The following is a 19,657-nucleotide window of genomic DNA, read 5'->3' as shown; positions in this document are numbered from 1 at the left end:
GCCGGGGGGGTGGGCGCCGCCTCCTGGCGGCCGCAGGGTTTTACTGCAGGGGCCCAGCAGGGCTCAGTGACGCTGCGGCCGCCTCCTGCCTAGGTCCGGGGGTGCGGTCGTGCAATAGGAAGCCGAGGGCGTTGCAAGCTTCCCTTCGGGCATCAGCTACCTGGCCCCACGTCTTGCGGGGTGCATTCCAGAGACACCTCCGGAGACCCCACCTGTGCTCCCTGGAACTCCCTTCGCGCGTCCGCCATGCCTCTAAGCCGCACTTTGTCCATGTCCTCACTGCCAGGACTGGAAGATTGGGAGGATGAATTCGACTTGGAGAACACAGTGCTCTTCGAAGTGGCCTGGGAGGTGGCCAACAAAGGTGAGCACGCCAGGCTGCGGGACTCGGACGAGAAGAGCAGTCGGGGATGGGGACCGGGTACTCTTGCGTGATCGGGGAACAGGGCTACACAGCATGACTCTTGGGTTCTGGGCCAGGAGCCTGTGACTCCTGTGTCCTTGGGGAGGGTCTGGGATATGTCTCCTGCGCCCTGGAGGGGTGGAGATGAGTCTCCTGACTGTGAAGATGAAAGGAAGCTGGAAGCTCCGGTCCAGGGTCCTAGGGAAGAGGGGCTAACCTGAAAGATTCCTAGGGCCCAGAGGGAGGTTTCTGAAAGAGCTGGGTCCTGAGCAGGGAAAGAGATGGGGGGTTGGTACTTCTTAGTGCAAACCTGGGAAACGGCTGAGGTTCAGACCCCTGAGCCTCCGGATCTGGGAGCGAGCTGACTGGGAAATAGAATGCATAAGTCGTGGTGTGAGAATGAGGGAACTGGTCACTTGAGAGAAGAGATGGGAGAGGACTGGAGGCCCTAATTCTTAGATCCTAGGGTGGGAGAGAGTTGGGTGGCTGAAGGCCTGAGCTATGGATTCCTGGAAGTAGAAGAGCCTGTGGCCACAGAGATTTGGATACTGGAATGAGGGAAGGCTGGGAAGTCCTAAGTTGGTCAGGGGCTGGGCCCTTGGATGGGAGTGGCTGGGGCCCTAGATTTCTGTGCCCCAGGCTTTTGAGGGCCTGAGATTCTGGGTGTGGAGAACCTGGTGGGGCTGGAAGCCCACTAGCTAGGCAGTCTTGCTCCTCAGAAGAGAGGGAGATGGGATTTTTTTTTGCTTAGCTGAATCTTGGGAGAGAAAGGGACTGGGTCTTATACCATGGGAGGAGCCTGTGAACACAGAGCCATGTATCACCAGGGCCCAGGTTCCAGGAAGTAAGGAGGCTGGGGGCCCAGGCTCCTGGGTCTGGAGTGGAGTCTTGGGAGGGGCAGGGTCCCATGTGCCTGTGTCCCCAGTTGGGGAGAGGAGACTGGGGGACAGGTCAGCAGAGTCCCTGAGGGGCAAGGAATGACAATTCCAATTTTTCTTGGGTAATTGTGGGAAGCTGAGTAGGACCCTAATGTGTCCTAAAGCCTGACTGAGAATTTAAAACCAGCTTGAGTAAGCTGGGAATTTGGTAATCCTCATCAGCTTCTGCCATCCTTGGGGCCCCAGCCCCTAATTCCCTTAGACCCAGGAGCTCAGGCGTCCAGCCCCTTCTCTCAGACTCAGAAGTCTAGCCTGAGCCCCCTGCTCCCTCAAAGCCCTTATCCCAGCCCCCTTCTCCCTTACACCCAGGAAGACTGTCCTCCAGCCCCTAGGTCCTCCTCCCTCTGACTCTGATGTATGGGCTCCCAGTCCCCTCTTCCCTCTAAGCCAGAAGTCCAGGGCCCCAGCGCCTCCCATGGCCCCCACCCTGCCCCAGGGCCCAGACCTGTGGACCTCAGCTGGGGCCTGTCCTTATGGGCTTGGGCCCACAGTGGGCGGCATCTACACGGTGCTGCAGACGAAGGCGAAGGTGACAGGAGATGAGTGGGGCGACAACTACTACCTGGTGGGACCGTACACGGAGCAGGGAGTGAGGACCCAGGTGGAGCTGCTCGAGCCCCCAACCCCCGCTCTGAAGAGGACACTGGACTCCATGAACAGCAAGGGCTGCAAGGTGGGAAATGGCTCCACTGAGGGCAGGTAGGTGGGTGCCTACAGTCAGGGTGGGAGCAGTAGACAGAGAAGGGATGGGGTGGGGGACACAGCCCCAGGCAGAGAGGAAGAAATGGATAGAAACACGGGATGACCTGGTACTTTCCTGAGCAGACATGGAGGAGGTATGATTGACACTTAAACAGATGCAGGACCCCATGAAGTGAGTGGGTGAACCCCAAGCTCTGAGACATTGGTAAATAGACAGACAGACAGCAGGTACAAGACAGACTGAAGGATGGTTCTAGGAGGCCAAGATCCTCAGACCCAGAGAGAGAAAAAGAGCTAGATGGAAAGAAGGACAGCCAGCCAGAACCCAGGGGAGGTGGGCTTGGAGTGAGGCAGGTGGCCGAGTTGGTGTTCTAGTGTCTGAAGTTCAGATCTGGCTCCTCCACTTCCTGTCCGTGTGACCTTGGCTAACAGCCTCTGCCAGATGGGCTGTGGGAGGGTAAAATAGCTAATACGGCCTCCAGCTCAGGTCTTGGCGTGGAGCTAGCGCTGTGGGTGAGCTCTTGACACGATGGTTATTATTATCATCATCATCATCATTTCTATAAACAGCGAGCTTGCCGAGTGAGGTGGACAGGCAGACAAGGGAGAGAGATGGCTGGAGAAAGACTGAGTGTCCTAAAAGGTGACAGTGGCTCCCCCTACCCCCCCAGGGACTAGAGCAATAGGGAGGGAGACAGAGTCTAAATACAGAAGAGAGGCAAGCCGCTGTTTCAGAGAGAAACACCTAGAAGGAGAGAAGAAGAGGGAATACTGATGAAAGGAGGAGAGGTCAGCAGGCAGACCCAGGGGACAGAGTTTCAGCGGGCAGAGCCAGGGGTTAAAGAGAGGAAGGGAGAGTCCCAGGGCTCCAGGTGAGGGCTGAAGGATGAGCACAGAGAGGTGGCTGCCACCCAAGGAGAGGGCTGCGAGGCAGAGGGCTGAAGGACAGGCAAGTTGGGGCTTGGGAGAGAGAGGCACAGTAGTTCCTCCATTCATTCACAGGCTTCTGGTTTGGGGTGGGGTCTGGAGTCGGGTCAGGCCAGAGGTGTCCCCAAGGAACCCTAGAGCAGCCCAGCCCTCCCCCTATGGCAGCTGCTTCCCACATGCTGGGGGCCTAAGAATAGCCCCCCCAGCAAAAGGGCAGACAACAGCTGGGAGGGGGAGGGGCAAGGCTGGGAAAAGCAGGTTGGGGAGGAGGACTGCCCCTCAGCTGGATCGAGCTGTGGCAGCAGGCCCAGAACCTAGGCCGTGGTCCCGGGAGGGAAAGAAGCAGACCAGAAAATTGTGGCAGGGGCAGAAATGAGACGGTGAGACTTAGAAACATGGCGGTGGGTAGGAAAATGCAGCCCTGGGACAGGGAAAGAGAGTGGACGGTGGGAGAAATGTGTCTGTAGAGTATACAGCATGGGCCTAAGGGCGGAGGAAGGAGGCAGCAGGTGACAAATATGGTGAAAGGGTCCGAAACAAGACAGCGGGGCGGGAGAAATGTGGCAGTGAGACCAGTAAAAGAAGCATCCAGTGGAAGGGCTTAGCAGCAGAAAGAAAAGATCGCGGCAGAAAGCGTCACGGTGGTGGAGGAGAGCAACGTGGCAGCAGGTCAGAATAGCGATGGGCAGGGTGGGAGGCAGGGCAGCGGGGCACAGGCACAGGGCTGCGGGACGTGTGGTCAGAAGCAGAGAAGCGGCGGCGGGTGAGAGGGCAGCAGTTACCGGAACTAAGCAAGGGACAGGAAAAATGTTGCAACGGAGATGGGAGAGACTGTGGCGGGCCCTGGCCCGCGTGGCTCGGCTGGAGCGTCATCCCGTGTGTGTACCCAAGGGTCGTGGGTTCAATTCCAGGTCAGGCCACATGCCTAGGTTTTGGGTTTGATCCCGGGTCAAGGCATGTATAGGAGGCGACCTGTCAATGTATCTCTCTCTTCCTCCCTCTCTAAAGTCAATTTTTAAAAAAAGAATAATAATGAACAGCAAAGAGAGAAATAAGGCAGCGGGTGAGAAATTAGCAGCAGATGCAGAAACGGTGGAAGAACGAGGCAGTAAGGCCAGACATCTGCCTGCTGGTGGGAGAAGCGCAGAGGCTGTGCCCAGAGACTGGTCAAAGCCTTAAGCCTCCCCGTGGGTCTCCCCAGGTGTATTTCGGGCGCTGGCTGATCGAGGGGGGCCCCCTGGTGGTACTCCTGGACGTGGGAGCCTCAGCCTGGGCCCTGGAGCGCTGGAAGGGGGAGCTCTGGGACACCTGCAACATCGGGGTGCCTTGGTACGACCGCGAGGCCAACGACGCCGTCCTTTTTGGCTTCCTCACCACCTGGTTCCTGGGTGAGGTAGGCCCCACTGCTGGTCCCCATGTCACTTATTTTGGCCCCAGGCCCAAAACTACAATGGCTGTCAGCCCCTGGCCAGGGGAGTCTGGGTGGGTCCAGAGGGGATCTGGTTTCTTCCAGGGCATTCTGGGAGTTGTAGGTCCTCTAATTCAAGGATTAACTCTAATCTTTGGGAACATGGACATCCAAGGACCCAGACTCTTTTTTTCCCTGGAGACCCAAATTCCAAACTCAGCTTTAGTCACTTTAACCTTCCAAGTATAGGAATTCTGAGCCATTAGCTCTTGGAAAGGTTGGCCTGGCTGGAGGGCTCACCACGAACATTCTGGGAGTTGTAGTTCTCTAGTCTGATAGTGGTTGAACTTAGCTCTCAGATAGGGCCCTAGGTAGTTGGGAAACGCCAGCCTATCTGAGAACCAGCAAACTTGGTTCTAACCCCCTCTTAGGTTTTAAAAGGCTCAAGAAACTTCATTTCCCATGCCCTGGGATAAACAATTTATGAATTGGCTGCTTCTAGGGCATTCTGGGAGTTGTAGTACTTTAGCCAGTATTGAATTCAGGTCTACTTATGATTGAGATAAAGGGTCTCCAGGAATTGTGTCCAGGCCTTGGGAACACTAAAACTTCAGTCTTTCCAGCTCAGCCTTGCTGGGACTTAGAAGGTTGGCTAAAATAACCCCAAGTCCCATTAACCTCCGGGGATGAGGTCAGCTGGTCCAGCTGCCTCAAAAATGTATAGTTTCTTATCTTCTGGGGATTGTAGTGGGCCGCCATTCACACTTTGTAGTAGTTGTGATAGATTTACCTCTCCCCTGCTTCCTTGTCCATGTTGGGATTGCTGATTGTCTTCACAACACACGTGGAGACTCAGTGGCCCTGTCCCTGTTGCCCCACAGTTCCTGGCCCAGAGTGAGGAGAAGCCGCATGTGGTTGCGCATTTCCATGAATGGCTGGCGGGCGTCGGGCTCTGCCTGTGCCGTGCCCGGCGGCTGCCTGTGGCCACAATCTTCACTACCCACGCCACGCTGCTTGGGCGATACCTGTGTGCCGGTGCCGTGGACTTCTACAACAACCTGGAGAATGTGAGCTGGGAGTGTGGCCATGTGGGGGCTGCCAGTATTTCAGGACAGCCCAAAGCTGTCTGCAAAGCCCTAGGGGATCAAGCTCCCTCTTCAGGATTCAGGAGTCCCAAGTCCCTGTTGCCCTCTTCCCTCAGACCCAGGAGTCCAGCCTCCACCCTCCCCTAGGACCCCAGAGTCTGGACCTCCAGACTTCTACCCAGTTCTCCTAACCTGACTGCCCTTTCTTCCTGCCCAGTTCAATGTGGACAAGGAGGCAGGTGAGAGGCAAATCTATCACCGATACTGCATGGAGAGGGCAGCAGCCCACTGCGCTCACGTCTTCACTACTGTGTCCCAGATCACTGCCATTGAGGCTCAGCACCTACTCAAGAGAAAACCAGGTAGGTGATAGGCTGGGATCCCTAGACATGAATGAGGTGGTTGGCTATCTATGCCAAGGCCTGTACCATGGAAAGAGCAGGAACTACAACTCCCAGAAGGCCCTAGGTTGGTGACCTGAATATGAGGTGACTGTATACCCTAGAGGCTAATGGGAGGTGTAGTTTATATGATACTAATTTCAGAAATTGTAAAATTGTTTTATTGGCTAATGTAGATATTATATTGGTCTTCTGAAAGAAGCAGTGTTAGAACCACTTATTTTTCCCAGGTTATAGTATCAATTCTCAATGGACGTAAGGTGAGAATTACAGCTTCCAGAAGGCCTTTGGCTGGTCAGCTCCTTATATTTCTAGAATTTCACCCCAGGAGCTGATGGGGGTTGTAGTTTTTCAATGATGTGCTTTAATTTTTGTGAGGATAGAAAACTGTTGGGACCCTAAAAGAGGCTTGAAGGTAGAGGGTATATTCTGGGAGAAGCAGAGTGGAGATGTTTAATCATTTCCATCTCAGGGTCGTGTAGGGCAAACAAAAGAACTACAACTCCCAGAAACCCCAATGGGGATTAGTACCCTGTCTTGTTAGCCATTTGCAGGGGCTGATGGGAGTTGTAGTTAATGGGCAAGAAGGCATCTGAGTGGCCGGGCAGCTGGGTCACCAAGGGAACTCACAGAGGAGCTATTGAAACAAAGAATTTGCCAAAGGAAAGGCGTCTTTCCTTCAATTATTCATTCAACCACATTGATCTGAATAAAGACATGAAACATGGGCCCTTCTCCCTTGTTCCCAGATATCGTGACCCCCAATGGACTGAATGTAAAGAAGTTCTCTGCCATGCATGAGTTCCAGAACCTCCATGCTCAGAGCAAGGCCCGAATCCAGGAGTTTGTGCGAGGCCATTTTTATGGGTATGTGGGCCAGATACCTAGGTCCCTAGAGAGGAGGGGTTGGGAGCTCAGCCTCTTGAGTTCCTGAGCGCCAGGACAAGGGCTGAGTATTGATGGATCTTAGATCCCCATCTAAGGAGAAAGGAACCACAAACCTCAGGAGCCCCCATGATGCCTCCTCGCTGTCTGTGATATTCATTGCCCCTGAAGCTTCTGGGGTTTGTATTTTCGAGAGCAGGACTCGAGGATGAGGGTCTCAGCTTCACCTTGCCTTATGGCCTCTTTAGGCACCTGGACTTCAACTTGGACAAGACGTTGTACTTCTTTATTGCCGGCCGCTATGAATTCTCCAACAAGGGGGCCGACATCTTCCTGGAGGCCTTGGCCCGGCTCAACTATCTGCTCAGAGTAAGTCTTGGGCTGCGAGGGGACAGAGGGAGGACAAGAAAATTGGTGCGTACTGGCTAGAACAGAGACCCAGGGAGGTGGGGGTAGGGAATCCTCTGTGCCAAGGGGCAGTATAGAGACCCAGAAAGAAGATGGGGTCCCAGGGGAGATGGCAACTCTGTCCTATAATTCTTGACAGAAAGGGGCATGGCAGGGTCCTATGTGTCTCGGTGGGTGGCCTCAGCCTCCTCCCGTGTGACCCTGACCTCCCCCTCCCCTCTGCCGCAGGTCAACAGCAGTGAGCAGACAGTGGTCGCCTTCTTCATCATGCCTGCTCGGACCAACAATTTCAACGTGGAAACCCTCAAGGGCCAGGCCGTGCGCAAGCAGCTTTGGTCAGCAGACTTCGGCCCGGGATCCCAGCTGTGTGCTTTGGGTCCAGTGTTTCTCCTGGAATCTCAGTTTTGTCATCTGTAACATGATCAACCTGCCCCACCGACTTTTTTAGTGAAGTCACTTGCTTAAAACACCTCCACTCGGGAGCAGTGAGAAGTCGTAGGCGGGACAAGTGCGACAGCAAGACCAGGGCTCTGATATCAAACCAGTGAGGTCTAACTCAGGCCACTGACCCTTGCTGGCTTTCTGACTTTAGGCAAACCACTACCCTCCCCGAGCCTCAGTTTCCTCATTTATAAAACCCACTCATTAGTCATCACATGTTCACCGAGCACCTATTGTGTGGCAGGCACTGTTCTAGGCCCTGGGAACACAGATAAAATCCCTGCCAGGGATTGAGCTTACTTTCTAGAAAATTCTGTAGAAAGTGCTCTGGCAAAAAAAAAAAAAGGGCACATGAATACGAGACAGGGTTGTCAGGACTGGCCACAATGATAAAGTGCCATTGGGTAGAGACCAATAGAGGAAACGAGGGAGGAAGCTCTGTGTGCATCTGGGGAACAACAGGGGGAAGAGCAAGTGCAAAGGCCCCTCTAGTGTGTATGAGAAGCAGTGAGGAGACCAGTGGAGTAGGAGCAGAGTGCCCTAGGCCCAAAAGCACAGAAAATGAGGCCAGAGCTCTGGGAAGATTATGAGCAGAGGGATGTCAGTGGGGCTGTAGGGTGATACTATTTGCTTTGTGTACATAAATTTTCTGTCAACATAAATTTCCCTTATAAAATGGGGCTTAGCCTGGCGACTGCCAGGACTAGTACCGGTTCTAATAATAGCTGACATTTCTGGAAGGCTCACCGTGTGCTGGGCACTGCGCACTTTTCCACACGACCTCATCAAGTTCTCACTGCAAACCTCTAAGGTTGATCCTATTTTTATCTTCATCTGACTGATGAGTCACTGAAGTCAGAGAGGGAAGGCCACCTTTCCCTGGCCACACAGCTGATGCAAAGCCTTCCAGGGCCTGATCCCTGAGTCCCCACCCTCCAGCCCGGAGTCCCCAGGGCTCTGCTCAGACCTGTTTCCCAGCTGCCCTAGAAGCCTAACAACAAATGGCTGGTGTGTATGTGATGTTGTTCTGCTCTTTCCAGGGATACGGCTAACACAGTGAAGGAAAAGTTCGGACGGAAGCTTTATGAATCCTTGCTGGTGTGAGTGCCCCACCCTCAGCCCTGCCTGGGTCTGGGTTCTGGCCCCCCTCCTTCACCCCTTCTCAGATGCATACCCCTGCTCACCCTGCAGGGGGAGCCTCCCGGACATGAACAAGATGCTGGACAAGGAGGACTTCACTATGATGAAGAGAGCCATCTTTGCCACACAGGTATGGCAGAGGAATGACAGTTCCCAACAGCCCCAGAGGCAGCTTGCCCTGTTAGCTCTGACCCAAGGGATTGCTGGGAGTTCTGCTTTATTGGGCGACTCTTAGGGGGGAATCAATTCTGAGATACACAAAAGGGTGTGAGTTCCTGACTGGTGGAACTTCAATTCCCGGAAGACTGGGGGAAGTTAAAGTTTCTTTGAATTTCTTTGATGATAGAGCCAAGAATACAGAACAGGATAGCTACAGTTCCTGTAGTCTTTGGGGCTTGTAACACTGGCTCTGCCTCAAAGACAGCTGGGAATTGTAGTTTCTTTTTAGCTTATGGTGGTTCAAAGGAAAAGAGAATCTTTACAGATAGAGCCAAGTAGGGAGTCTCTAATTCCTGGTAATCTCTTGGGCTTGTTGGGCCACAGACTGGTGGGAATTGTAGTCTCCTTGGATTCCCAAGTTCAGCATGTCCCTTCCCTGACCCCCACCCCACTTGTGGCCCTTACAGCGGCAGTCTTTCCCCCCTGTGTGCACCCACAATATGCTGGACGACTCCTCAGACCCTATCCTGACCACCATCCGCCGAATTGGCCTCTTCAATAGCAGTGCTGACAGGGTCAAGGTGAGGGCACTGTCAGGGTGGGTTGGGCAGGGCTGGAGGCTGGGGGAGCCTGGGCCTCACCTTCTCCATCTTACCTAATTTATCAAAGGACTTCTGTGTCTAGAAAGAACCTTAGCTTTGGAGGCAGGCAGACTGGGATTCAAGTCTTTGTCCTGCCAGTGATTTGTGTGACTTGAGACATGTTTTTCACCCTCTCTGGGCCACTCTGGAACCCCAGACAGGAGCAAAATAGGGTGCCTTGGCCTGAGCCCTTCTTTTTTACTGCCAGGTTATTTTCCACCCAGAGTTCCTCTCCTCCACCAGCCCCCTGCTGCCCGTGGACTATGAGGAGTTTGTCCGTGGCTGCCACCTTGGGGTCTTCCCCTCCTACTATGAGCCGTGGGGCTACACGCCGGGTGAGTACATCATGGCACTGGGGTGCTGGTCAGATCTGGCATGATCCCCAGACAAGGTACCTGCTCCGTCTGAGCCCCAAACTCCTCCTGTGCAAAACAGGAGCAATGGCAAGACTGTTCTGCTACAGCATGTCTCTGGGACACAGTATCTCATGTGATGCGGAACTGGAGGACTGATGTCACAGCTCACATGTGACTTCCCCCAATTTGCTGACATTTGCGCCCCTCCCAAATAACAACAGCTTAATGCACAGTCCGCTAACACAACTGAATGTGGCAAAGTCTCCCTGAGCTGACCCCAGTCCCCAATGGCTCCACCTTCCTCCTGTTGGCTCCTTTGGAACATGGGCTCTAAGTCGGAACAGCTTATTTACAATTCTCCTTCATTTCTGGCCATTTTGCCATGGTCTCCCCAAACTCAAGCCTCCTCACACCCTTCTCTATCAAACTACTTTCATATGTTTTTAAGGCCAAATAAATACTACATTTGCTGTAGTATTAATTTATGAGTAATTTTTTAAAAAATTTATTTTTAATTCTCACCCGAGGATATGTTTTTATTGGTTTGAGAGAGAGATGCATCAATGTGATAGAGAAACATCAATTAGTTGCCTCCCGTAGGTGCCCCAACTGGGGATTGAACCCACAACCCGGGTACGTGCCCTGACTAGGACTCGACCCCGCCACCTTTTGGTGGTAAGGGATTAGGCTCCAACCAAGCCACACAGGCCAGGGAAATTTATGAGTAATTTAACAAGTCTTTTAAACTATGCTTGCATGATAATTAGGAATTTTGCCAGTTTTCTTTCATCCATGGTTAACAGGGTGCATGGGTTTTGTGTGGTCGGCCCCTACCCTATTTTCCCCATCAGTCCTGTTATATTTAGTGTCTGTTTTTGTAACTTAACAGAAGTTTTTAGAGACATTATATTAGAATTATAATAAACTCCTTGAAGCATATCTCAGTGCTGTTTAAGGTAGTAAACAAAGCATAGTATTTACTCTGTACACAGCAATAGTAACAATGAGAGACCTTTTCTTACCTCTTGTCGAAACAGCCTATTAAGCTATGATAACCAAAATGGTATGGGCTGGCACAAGAAAGTATCTTCCAGGTTGTGAGGATTAACTAGAATCACAGACATTGGCCCTGAGCAAGGCAAGTGAATTTCTTTTTCTGAGCCTCTCAGCTTCCCCTCTAAGAAACAGGGACTATAATAGTCTAACGCACAGCCTAGGTTTTCCAGCTCCTGACTTGCTCAGCACAGTGCCCGGCACTTGGTAAAGGCGCCAATAGAGGGCGCTGTTGAGGCTTCTATTGAACTATAAGACAATTAAGAGTGGAAAGCTAAATGGGCCTTTCTCACGCCTTCCCGCAGCTGAGTGCACGGTTATGGGCATCCCCAGTATCTCCACCAACCTCTCCGGCTTCGGCTGCTTCATGGAGGAACACATCGCAGACCCCTCAGCATACGGTCAGCGCCCAGCCTGAGAACCGGGACTCTTGGATCCCGGGAGGAGGGGTCCTGGTGTCACAGAGTCCCAGGGTAAAGGAAGGTTTCTCCAGTCTGTTTTCTGAGTCCCCGTCCTGGTACCAACAGGCATCTACATTCTGGACCGGCGGTTCCGCAGCCTGGATGATTCCTGCTCGCAGCTCACCTCCTTCCTCTACAGCTTCTGCCAGCAGAGCCGGCGGCAGCGCATCATCCAGCGGAACCGCACCGAGCGCCTCTCCGACCTTCTGGACTGGAAATACTTAGGCCGGGTATAACTAACTCCCTTCCCTGCCCTGTGCTGGTGAATCAACTGCTTCCATTGTGGCTCTCTGGTTCTTCAGTCGCAAAGGCCAGGTCTCCTCCTGCTTGTAAAGGTTGCTGTCCCTTTAAGAAATCAATCAACTTCTGCTGGAAGACTCCATTGGCTCAACGTTCTGCTATTTGCATAACAGCGTGGCCAGAGAAACCGGACGCGGCGTCCATTCGCAGCTCTGCTATCTGCATAAGGGGTGGAGTCAGAAAATGGATCATTGGCTTAGGCCAGAGATTTTCAACCTTTTTCAACACATGGCACACATCAACTAATTACTAAAATTCTTTGGCACATCAAAAACAATGTTTTTCTGATCTGATCGAAAAATAGGTATAATCTTGATTCGTTCACACCCGGCCGGCTGTTGCTGTGTCGGCTGTTATTTTTTTATTTGACAATCTAGTGCCCCCTGACGAAACAGTCAGGTACTGCATGTTTTGAAAATTCCTGCAGCACACCGGTTGAAAATTGCTGGCTCAGGCCCTAAGCCTTAGGGGACTAGTGTATGCTGCGGAATGTGCTCATCTGCATAAAAAGTGTGGCCAGGGTTCACACCCCCCCAATCTGCCAGGGCCTCCCGCCCCCCTGATGCCCCTTCTTTTCCTCGTAGTACTACATGTCTGCGCGCCACATGGCACTGGCCAAGGCCTTTCCAGAACACTTCACGTACGAGCCCCATGAGACTGACACGGTGAGTTGGCCTGTGGTCCCCCTGGTGGGCCTGGAGCTAGAGGGCTGGGCAGGGGGTGGAGGGTTCCCTCCTGGGGTCAGAAGGCCCGGGGCGGTGGCCGCGTGGGCTGGTCTAGGCCTAGGGGCCTACGCTCACTTTGCCCTCTGTGCTCCCGTCCGCGCGCACAGACCCAGGGCTACCGCTACCCGCGGCCCGCCTCAGTGCCGCCGTCACCCTCGCTGTCTCGACACTCGAGCCCGCACCTGAGCGAGGATGAGGAGGATCCCCAGGACCAGACGCCTAACGAAGAAGGCGAGCGCTACGATGAGGAAGCGGAGGCCGCCAAGGACCGCCGCAACATCCGCGCCCCGGAGTGGCCGCGCCGCTCCTCCTGCGCGTCTTCCACCGGGAGCAAGCGCGGCTCGGTGGACACGGCGCCCTCCAGCTCCGTCAGCAGCCCCAGCGAGCCCCTCAGCCCAGCCAGCTCCCTAGGCGAGGAGCGCAACTAAGTCCCCGCCCACACTCCCGCCGGCCTGCCTCCCTCATCCAGAGGGCGGATGCGGAAAGGCGCTGTTCCTAATCCCCACTCCAGATCCCGAGCCTTCTGTGGGGTCCGCAGCCCCGCCCCCTCCGCCATACACTCCAGCCCCGCCAACTCTGCCCTTGGAATCCCGAACACTCCAGAATCTACAACGCAGTGCCTTTCTTGGGTTCCAGTAATGCAAAATCTGTACCCTGGAGTCTCCCAGGCCTGGCCTGGGTCACAGAGGCCAGGAATCTGCCAATACCCTGTCATGGTGCCAGAGGTTTTAGGAAACCCGGACTGTCGTCTTCCAGGCTGGGCTCTTAGAACCCTTTGTGGCTTGCAATTCTACAGCATACAGAGCAGCACCCTGCTCAAGTCAAGCCTGGCCTGGGGACCACCAAGCTGTGTCCCTGCTCGTGGGACAGTCAAGTTCAGAGCTGGAGCACTTGCAAGGACTTGAGTTAACTGAATGCAGAAGGTTGTCCATTTCAACTCCAGAACTCGGGCTCTAGGACAGGGCACTCATGTGCTGACTGTTCTGGCCCTCCCTGTGGTGTCGGGTTCTGCCTGGAGGATCCCTCTACCCCTGCTCCCCTCTCCCTCTACACTTTAGCCAAGCAAAGGGGGGGCAGAACCACTTGGCTTCTCATTGCTACTGGAGAACATGCAGTCTTGGTCTAGATGCCTTTCTGGACCAGACCCTACACCTTCCCTGAGTCTGAGTTCTCCCCCATATCTCAAGACTCTGTGCCCTCCAGGGAGTCCCCCAGCTGAGGACAGAACTGGTTGTCTTACGACCCCCAACTGCCAGGCCCACCATGAAACCACTGGGTTCTAGGTCCCGGCTGCTGAATCTAGAACCTTGCCACTATGCTGCATCCTGGGCTAGAACTAAGCCCACTGGGTTCTAGAACTTCCATTTTTACCTCAAGGCTCTTCTATCCCCAAGCTGTGCCCTGTCCCCAGCTTTGGTGAAAGGGAGGTGCCCCTCACGTGTGCTGTGCTGTGTCTGATGCACTTGGTTTGCCGTTGGGAGTGGGGGCAGAAGGGGTATGATTGAAGTGTGTGTGGAGATGAAAAAAATACATCTATATTTAAGAATCCCAGGTCTGGTCTAACATGAAGGTTTGGTGGGCCTCTCACCTGGCTTCTCCCTCTTCGTGGCCTCCACCCTCTTTATTTTCAATTCCATCTAGTTTTCCCCCTCCCACCCCTGGGTCCCTGATTCCTTGTCTCATTCTGCTCTCCTGGAGAGACTTATAGTGCTATTCTGGATTCCAGTGTTCTTTCAAGGGAAGGTCTTGTTTAGTTGGGACCTAACTTGCAAGTAGCAAAAACTTGGGTCAAGCTCTTTTTAACAGAAAGGGGCTTTGTCACTGAAAACAGACCCACAAAGAAACCATGAGCCATGTGTGGCTCTTTAAGTTTCTCAGCACTAGCAATAAGCAAGTGTTCAGTAGCCACAGGTGGCTCATGGCTACCCTATTGGATGGTGCAGATATAGAACATTTTAAAAGTTCTGGACAGTGCTAGCTTAGGGCACGTTTCCAGGGCTCTGTGGCCTTTGGTCTTTGACTGTGCTGTCCCCTTGGAGAGCTCTATTTTGGGAAAAATATTTTTCCTTTCAGCTGTATCTTTACTAGGTCATAGGTGCATCTCTGAACCAATTGCTTTTCAGGGGAGTAAAAAGCACCGATGTTTGGATTTGGGTGTGTGATCATCCTTTCTGTTAACCACTGTGTTTGTGACACACAGAGCCCCTCCCCCATCAAAATCACCAGTCACCATCAAAGTGCAGTGACAGCAGGAGCGTGGTGCTGAGTGGACAAAAGACCAGGTGTCCAGCAGCCACTTCCTCTTGGATTCCTCTACCCCAAAGAGTTAAGGGCAGGAGGTCGGGTTAACGTTGTGTAACTGGGATCCATTTCCAGTCTTTAGTTCCCATTTGGATGATTTGGCCCTGTTTCACTTCCCAGTTTTGGTCCTGGCCCCAAATCTCTGCCTCAGCAGCTCGTGCACATCACGGGCTCCCAGCCCCTCAGATTCACCTGACTCTACTGCATGCCTTGAATTGGAGAAGTATCGAAAAGCCTCTGGAGCAGGTCAGATCTGGGTGTGCCTCCTGGGTTGCCATGGGCAATTTACGTACTAATATCAACTCACCCATATAAAGGGGCTAGCGATTTTCCTAAACCTCCCCAGATAGAGCCCGACTTGCAATTTGGCACAGTACTTGGCAACACACTAAAAGGGTATGGTTACTCTCTGATATTTCTAAGTGTCTGCTTCCAGCCACCAGCCCCAGGTCTTAATAAACCAGTCCCTCAAGTCTGGGCTCCACCACTGAAGTGGGTCAGTTAGTTAGTCTGACAGAGCAGAGAACCCACTACAGCAACGCCTACCCAGGTGAGTCCCTGCCTTAGAACAGGTGGAACCCACTCCTCTTTCCCTTACAGCCCAGTGTAGCCTTGTGAAAACAGGCCCCACCGCACTTCCCACAGCGCACACACAAAACCAGCTGCTGCAAAAGGCTTTATTGTTTCCATTTGGTCCAATGCATGGGAGAGGGCTCCAGGGTGGTTAAAAGAATGGCTAGGGGTTTTGGGGAAAGGCTCAGGTAAAAGCCGGACACCAGGGGAATGCAGAGGGGCCCCCTCAAAGGCCTCTGGGCTCCAATGCTCCTAGTCGTGCTTGAGGGTGAGCCTTTCAAAGAGATACTCGCCCAGCCCAGCCTGCGGGCCGGCCAGCCTGCGGAGGTTAGTCAGGTGGTCGCCCATCTTCTTGATGAGCTTCACCTCCTCATCCAGGAAGTGGTTCTCCAGGAAGTCACAGAGCTGAGCGATAGAAGAAGAGAAAATGCTGCCACTTATAGATAACAGTGTGACAGGTAGGGGCGGGGGTGAGGGAGACAACGTTTAGAAGGAAATTTGCCCCAGCGAGGCCAAGGCTCAGAACATAAGCGTCATCCAGGGGAGGTCTCAGGATGGGTAGACGTGGATACCGGGGGTACTTACATGAGGGTCTGCGCGGGCAGAACCCAGGGCATGCAGATCCAAAAGGGCCTGGTTCAGGTTCCTCTCCAAGGCCATGGCGGCTTCCATGGCGTCCTGGGTTTTGCCCCACTCATCCTGGGAAGGCTTCTACACAGAAGACAGAAGGCTCAGAACTGGCCACATAACCCACAAAGGACGAAAAACTACATTTCCCAACAGTTGCAGGGGCAAAGGGCCTAGTATCCAAGGTGTCTATCATCCCCGCTCTCCTGCAGCTACGCGTCCCAGGGGCCCACTCTGCGGTCTCCGAGCTGGCGGAGCCTCCATTTCTAGCCACAAGAACCCACACGGGTCTGAAAACCTCCCAGAAGCCCTCGCGGTGCCTAAACAGCGACGGTTAAGGCGGCCCGCGCAGGGGCTGCTGGGAGATGTAGTCCACAGGCCCAGGCACTCCTTACCATCACGTCCTGGAAGAGAATGCGGCCACCGCGCTGGTTTTGCATCTTTAAGAGATGCTCAGCGCCCTCGCGCTTCTTCTCCGCCAACTCGCGGAAGAAGTGGCCCACGCCCTCCAGAGCCACATCGTCGCGGTCGAAATAGAAGCCCTGCGGGAAGAGATGGCGGGAACAATGGTTAGCGGGAGGCGAGGCCCGGCTGCAGACTCCGCCCTCTGACCACCCAGCAGAACAAAGAGGGCCAGCGCGCGGGCAGGGCCAGAAGTGCGCAGATGTGGGAAACTTGGGCCAGGGGCGCCCTGGGGACCCTTACCAGAGAGAGGTAGGTGTAGGAGGCCCGCAGATGCAAGTTGGCCAGGCGGTTGACAGCAGCCTCCACCTCAGTGGCGTAATTCTGACGAATTTGGGAGCTCATGGTTGCTGAGCAATAAGGAGTTAAGGTTGAAAAAACGGTGTTGGCTGGTCTCGGAGGCTGAGGATGGCTGAGGTGGTTCCAAAGGTGGCAGCTAGAGATGTTGGACGGTGGTCGGAGGCTGGAAGAAAGGGCGTCCCTGGGTCTGTTCCGTCCAAACACTGTTGAAGCAAGAGACAGATCCGGGACCGCCGAGGGCACTGCGAAAGGGTGGCCAGGCAGCTTCTTTTATAGTGGCAGGGCCCCCTCCCCGAAGGCGGGGCTTCAGGGAGAGCAATTGGCCAATCCGCGGTGGCGGTGGGCAGGGTCTGGAGCCCCTGAGTGACCAATGAAAGCAGATAGGTGCCCCAGACCCCGCCTGAGAGGTGGGGAAGTCACGCGCCTGTAGCTCGAGACTGTTGTGAAATGAGGAATGGGAGGGGGTGAGGGTGATGCAAGGGTCTGAGGCTGATTCGGGATAGTCAACGGATTTGGGGGGTCTCTGTCAGGTGGAAGATTAATGGGGATACTGGGAGCCCTGGAAGATGGTGATCCTGGGGGTGTCTCAGGAAAGTAGTTTGGATTCTGAGGTGCTGAGAGCATGGACTTTTCTGGAGCCCTGGGGGTTCCTCAGAGGTGCAGAGACCTCCAAATTACTGGGGTTTGCTTTGAGAGCTGAGGGGTCCCCAGTTGATTGGGAAGTTTAGAAGACAAAGATGTTATTTCTGGAACCTTAGGGATCTCTCTAGAAGATGGATTGGAGGGGAGCCCCGGGGTTCGCTAAAGGTGGGGCTGTGTGTGTGTGTGTGTTTTGTAGTGTTAATATTCAGTGGAAGCCCTTATTTTTCTGGGAACTTCCTGAGTAAGGTCTTTAGGCCCTCAAGTCGATCTGCAAGATTAAAAGGGCGGTTGTTCTAGAGCCTTGGGGTTCACCTCCAGGAATGAGGGAGAGAGGTGTTTTTGGAAGCCTAGTGGGTAGGGGCTTTTTTCTGAGGTAGGGAGTCTTGGAGAGAGCCTTGAGAGCGAGTCTGGGACCCTTGACATACCTTGCGGCTATTTCAGGGGTCCATTGTCTTTCTGAGAGCTGAGATGGGTTGGGTGAAATGCCATGTGAGCTTTGGTGTCTCTCTGAGGCTGCATTTCCAGGAGACGGTTTTGACAGTAGCTAGGCACTGGGAATTCTCTTTGACTCTGAAGCAGTCTTTCTGAAGTTGTCCCTGCCTTGCCTGATACATGCCCCTTCCAAGTCACAGAGAAGCCCTGGATTCTGGGGACCTTGTGGATGGGATGTCTATCTTCGACCAAAGTACATTTTTAAACTGTGCCAGGTCCAGGCTGGGGTCTGGGAGGCCAAGCAGGCTCAAACCAGGACTCAGCCTTCAAGGAGAACCCTGTTGTTGGTGGGGAAAGGACAGGAACTTGACCTGGTGGAAGTGCCCTAATAGAGGCTGCCAGCAGGTTGGGGCATCAGGGGAGAAGCCAGGGCCTGCTCTGCAGTGGAGCCAAACCAAGCAGCCCAGGCAGGGTGCCCCCGACCAGGGAGATGCAGGGCCAGGCTGGTGCCTGGGGTCCCTCCAGGGGTGTCTGGGCCTGTGGCCAGGAGAGCAGCAGTGCTGAGTCATGCTGAACTCAGCTCAGGAAGGGGCTCTGGCAGAAGGGCGGAGGCAGGCCACTCACTGACCTCATCTCCCGGTGGGGGTGAGCACACTGCCCTGGGGCTGGGAACTAGCCCTGGCTGGCTCTGACCCAAGTCTGGCCCCCTCCCCCAAAGTGCCGCCTGGAGTGCATTTTGTCTCGAAATATTACTGTCTGTGTAGGTCCCTTGATGTTTTCCTTGGACTGCTGCCTGTGGCCATATTTCCCCCTCTCTAGGTGGTGACTCAGTCTCCCCTCACTGCAGTCTTATCTGACTGACATCTCTCCCTTGACTTGGTGTCTCTGGGGGGAGGGGCAGTTGCCCCAGGCACACTGCCACAATGGGGCCTGGGTTACACATTCACCAGATTTCATACCTCAGCCTAAAGACCTTTAGCCTCAGGCTGGCCCTACCAGTAGAGAAATTGCTCACAGGTAGGAGAGGAAGGGATGAGACCAAGATGATCTGGAGAACTGGAAGATATCTTGGGGTAGGAGGAGATCCTGGGTTACGGTGGAAGACAAAAGACCCACAGAGAAAGGGACACAGACCCAGAGAGACTGGTACAGAAACAGAAAGAAGGGGACAGAGGGGGACACACCTAGAAAGAGACGAAGACCTAGCGAAAATGGACATCAGACTCTGACTGAGTTAACTCCCTCCCTCTAATTTCCATTCCCTTTGTGTCTAAATCTACTAGGCCTTAAGGAACCCAACATCTCTGGGGCCTGCTCCTCTCCTGGAGGGCCCCACACAGTTACTAGGCCAGACCAGAGCTCCTCCTCCAGCCTGTCAGTCTCCCGCTGTGGCCCTCAACACAGGCTTGGGTCTGGTCTTCTCCCTTAGGCCCTCTTGTCTTAGCCTTCTCTCAGCCTTCCTACCTACCTCTGGTAGCTTCCCCATAGAGCTCCAGAGCCCTTCTCTGCTCCCCGAGTCTTCCCAAGGTCCAATCAGCACTCCTCCTCCCTATTCCCCCATTCTCCACCTCAGTAAATGTGCAACTTGCCATATGGTGGAAGCTTCCAGGCTCAGGAGGCCTGCTCTGTACCCTGCTGCCCTGTTCTCCGCCCCACCCTAGGCCCTTATGCCTTGGTCAACATCCTAAGTTGTGACAAGTGATTGCAAGTCACCTCCATTCCCCTCAGGACTGCAGGATCCTGGAGGGCAGAGCCAGGACCTAACTCATCACACCCGAAGAGGGCACCGGACACCCTCAGAAAAAGATGAGTCAGCACGTGCAGCCTGGTCTCTTGCGACAGCCAGGGAGGGGGCCCAGTGACTCAGACTCGGAAGTGTGGTTCGAA

General features: G+C 54.0%; 2 protein-coding genes across 3 annotated transcripts; one reads left to right on the top strand and one right to left on the bottom strand.

Annotated features, from left to right (window-relative positions):
- Positions 1–122: 122 nt before the first annotated feature.
- On the top strand, positions 123–14,582 carry GYS1 (glycogen synthase 1). Of its 2 annotated transcripts, none has more exons than XM_016206087.2 (16): positions 123–364; positions 1,833–2,014; positions 4,172–4,363; positions 5,260–5,445; positions 5,681–5,825; positions 6,614–6,731; positions 6,998–7,118; positions 7,386–7,492; positions 8,639–8,698; positions 8,790–8,868; positions 9,365–9,478; positions 9,747–9,873; positions 11,253–11,348; positions 11,475–11,638; positions 12,293–12,373; positions 12,541–14,582. In XM_016206087.2, the coding sequence occupies exons 1-16, from the start codon at positions 247–249 to the stop codon at positions 12,859–12,861; spliced, it is 2,211 nt and encodes a 736-aa protein (XP_016061573.1). In that variant the 5' UTR covers positions 123–246; the 3' UTR covers positions 12,862–14,582. The 2 variants fall into 2 exon arrangements, with proteins under 2 accessions (XP_016061573.1, XP_016061575.1); XM_016206089.2 differs by having other exon boundaries at positions 291–364; positions 1,711–2,014.
- Positions 14,583–15,397: 815 nt separating this feature from the next.
- Positions 15,398–16,919, bottom strand: FTL (ferritin light chain). Its single transcript, XM_016205993.2, has 4 exons — positions 16,640–16,919; positions 16,330–16,476; positions 15,893–16,018; positions 15,398–15,712 (listed from the first exon to the last, which is right to left on the bottom strand). The coding sequence occupies exons 1-4, from the start codon at positions 16,739–16,741 to the stop codon at positions 15,560–15,562; spliced, it is 528 nt and encodes a 175-aa protein (XP_016061479.1). The 5' UTR covers positions 16,742–16,919; the 3' UTR covers positions 15,398–15,559.
- Between the last annotated feature and the right edge of the window lie 2,738 nt (positions 16,920–19,657).

Source organism: Miniopterus natalensis, chromosome 18, assembly GCF_054644295.1.
Source record: "Miniopterus natalensis isolate mMinNat1 chromosome 18, mMinNat1.hap1, whole genome shotgun sequence".
Classification (NCBI taxonomy): domain Eukaryota; kingdom Metazoa; phylum Chordata; class Mammalia; order Chiroptera; family Miniopteridae; genus Miniopterus; species Miniopterus natalensis.
This window is presented reverse-complemented; position numbering and strand designations above follow the sequence as displayed.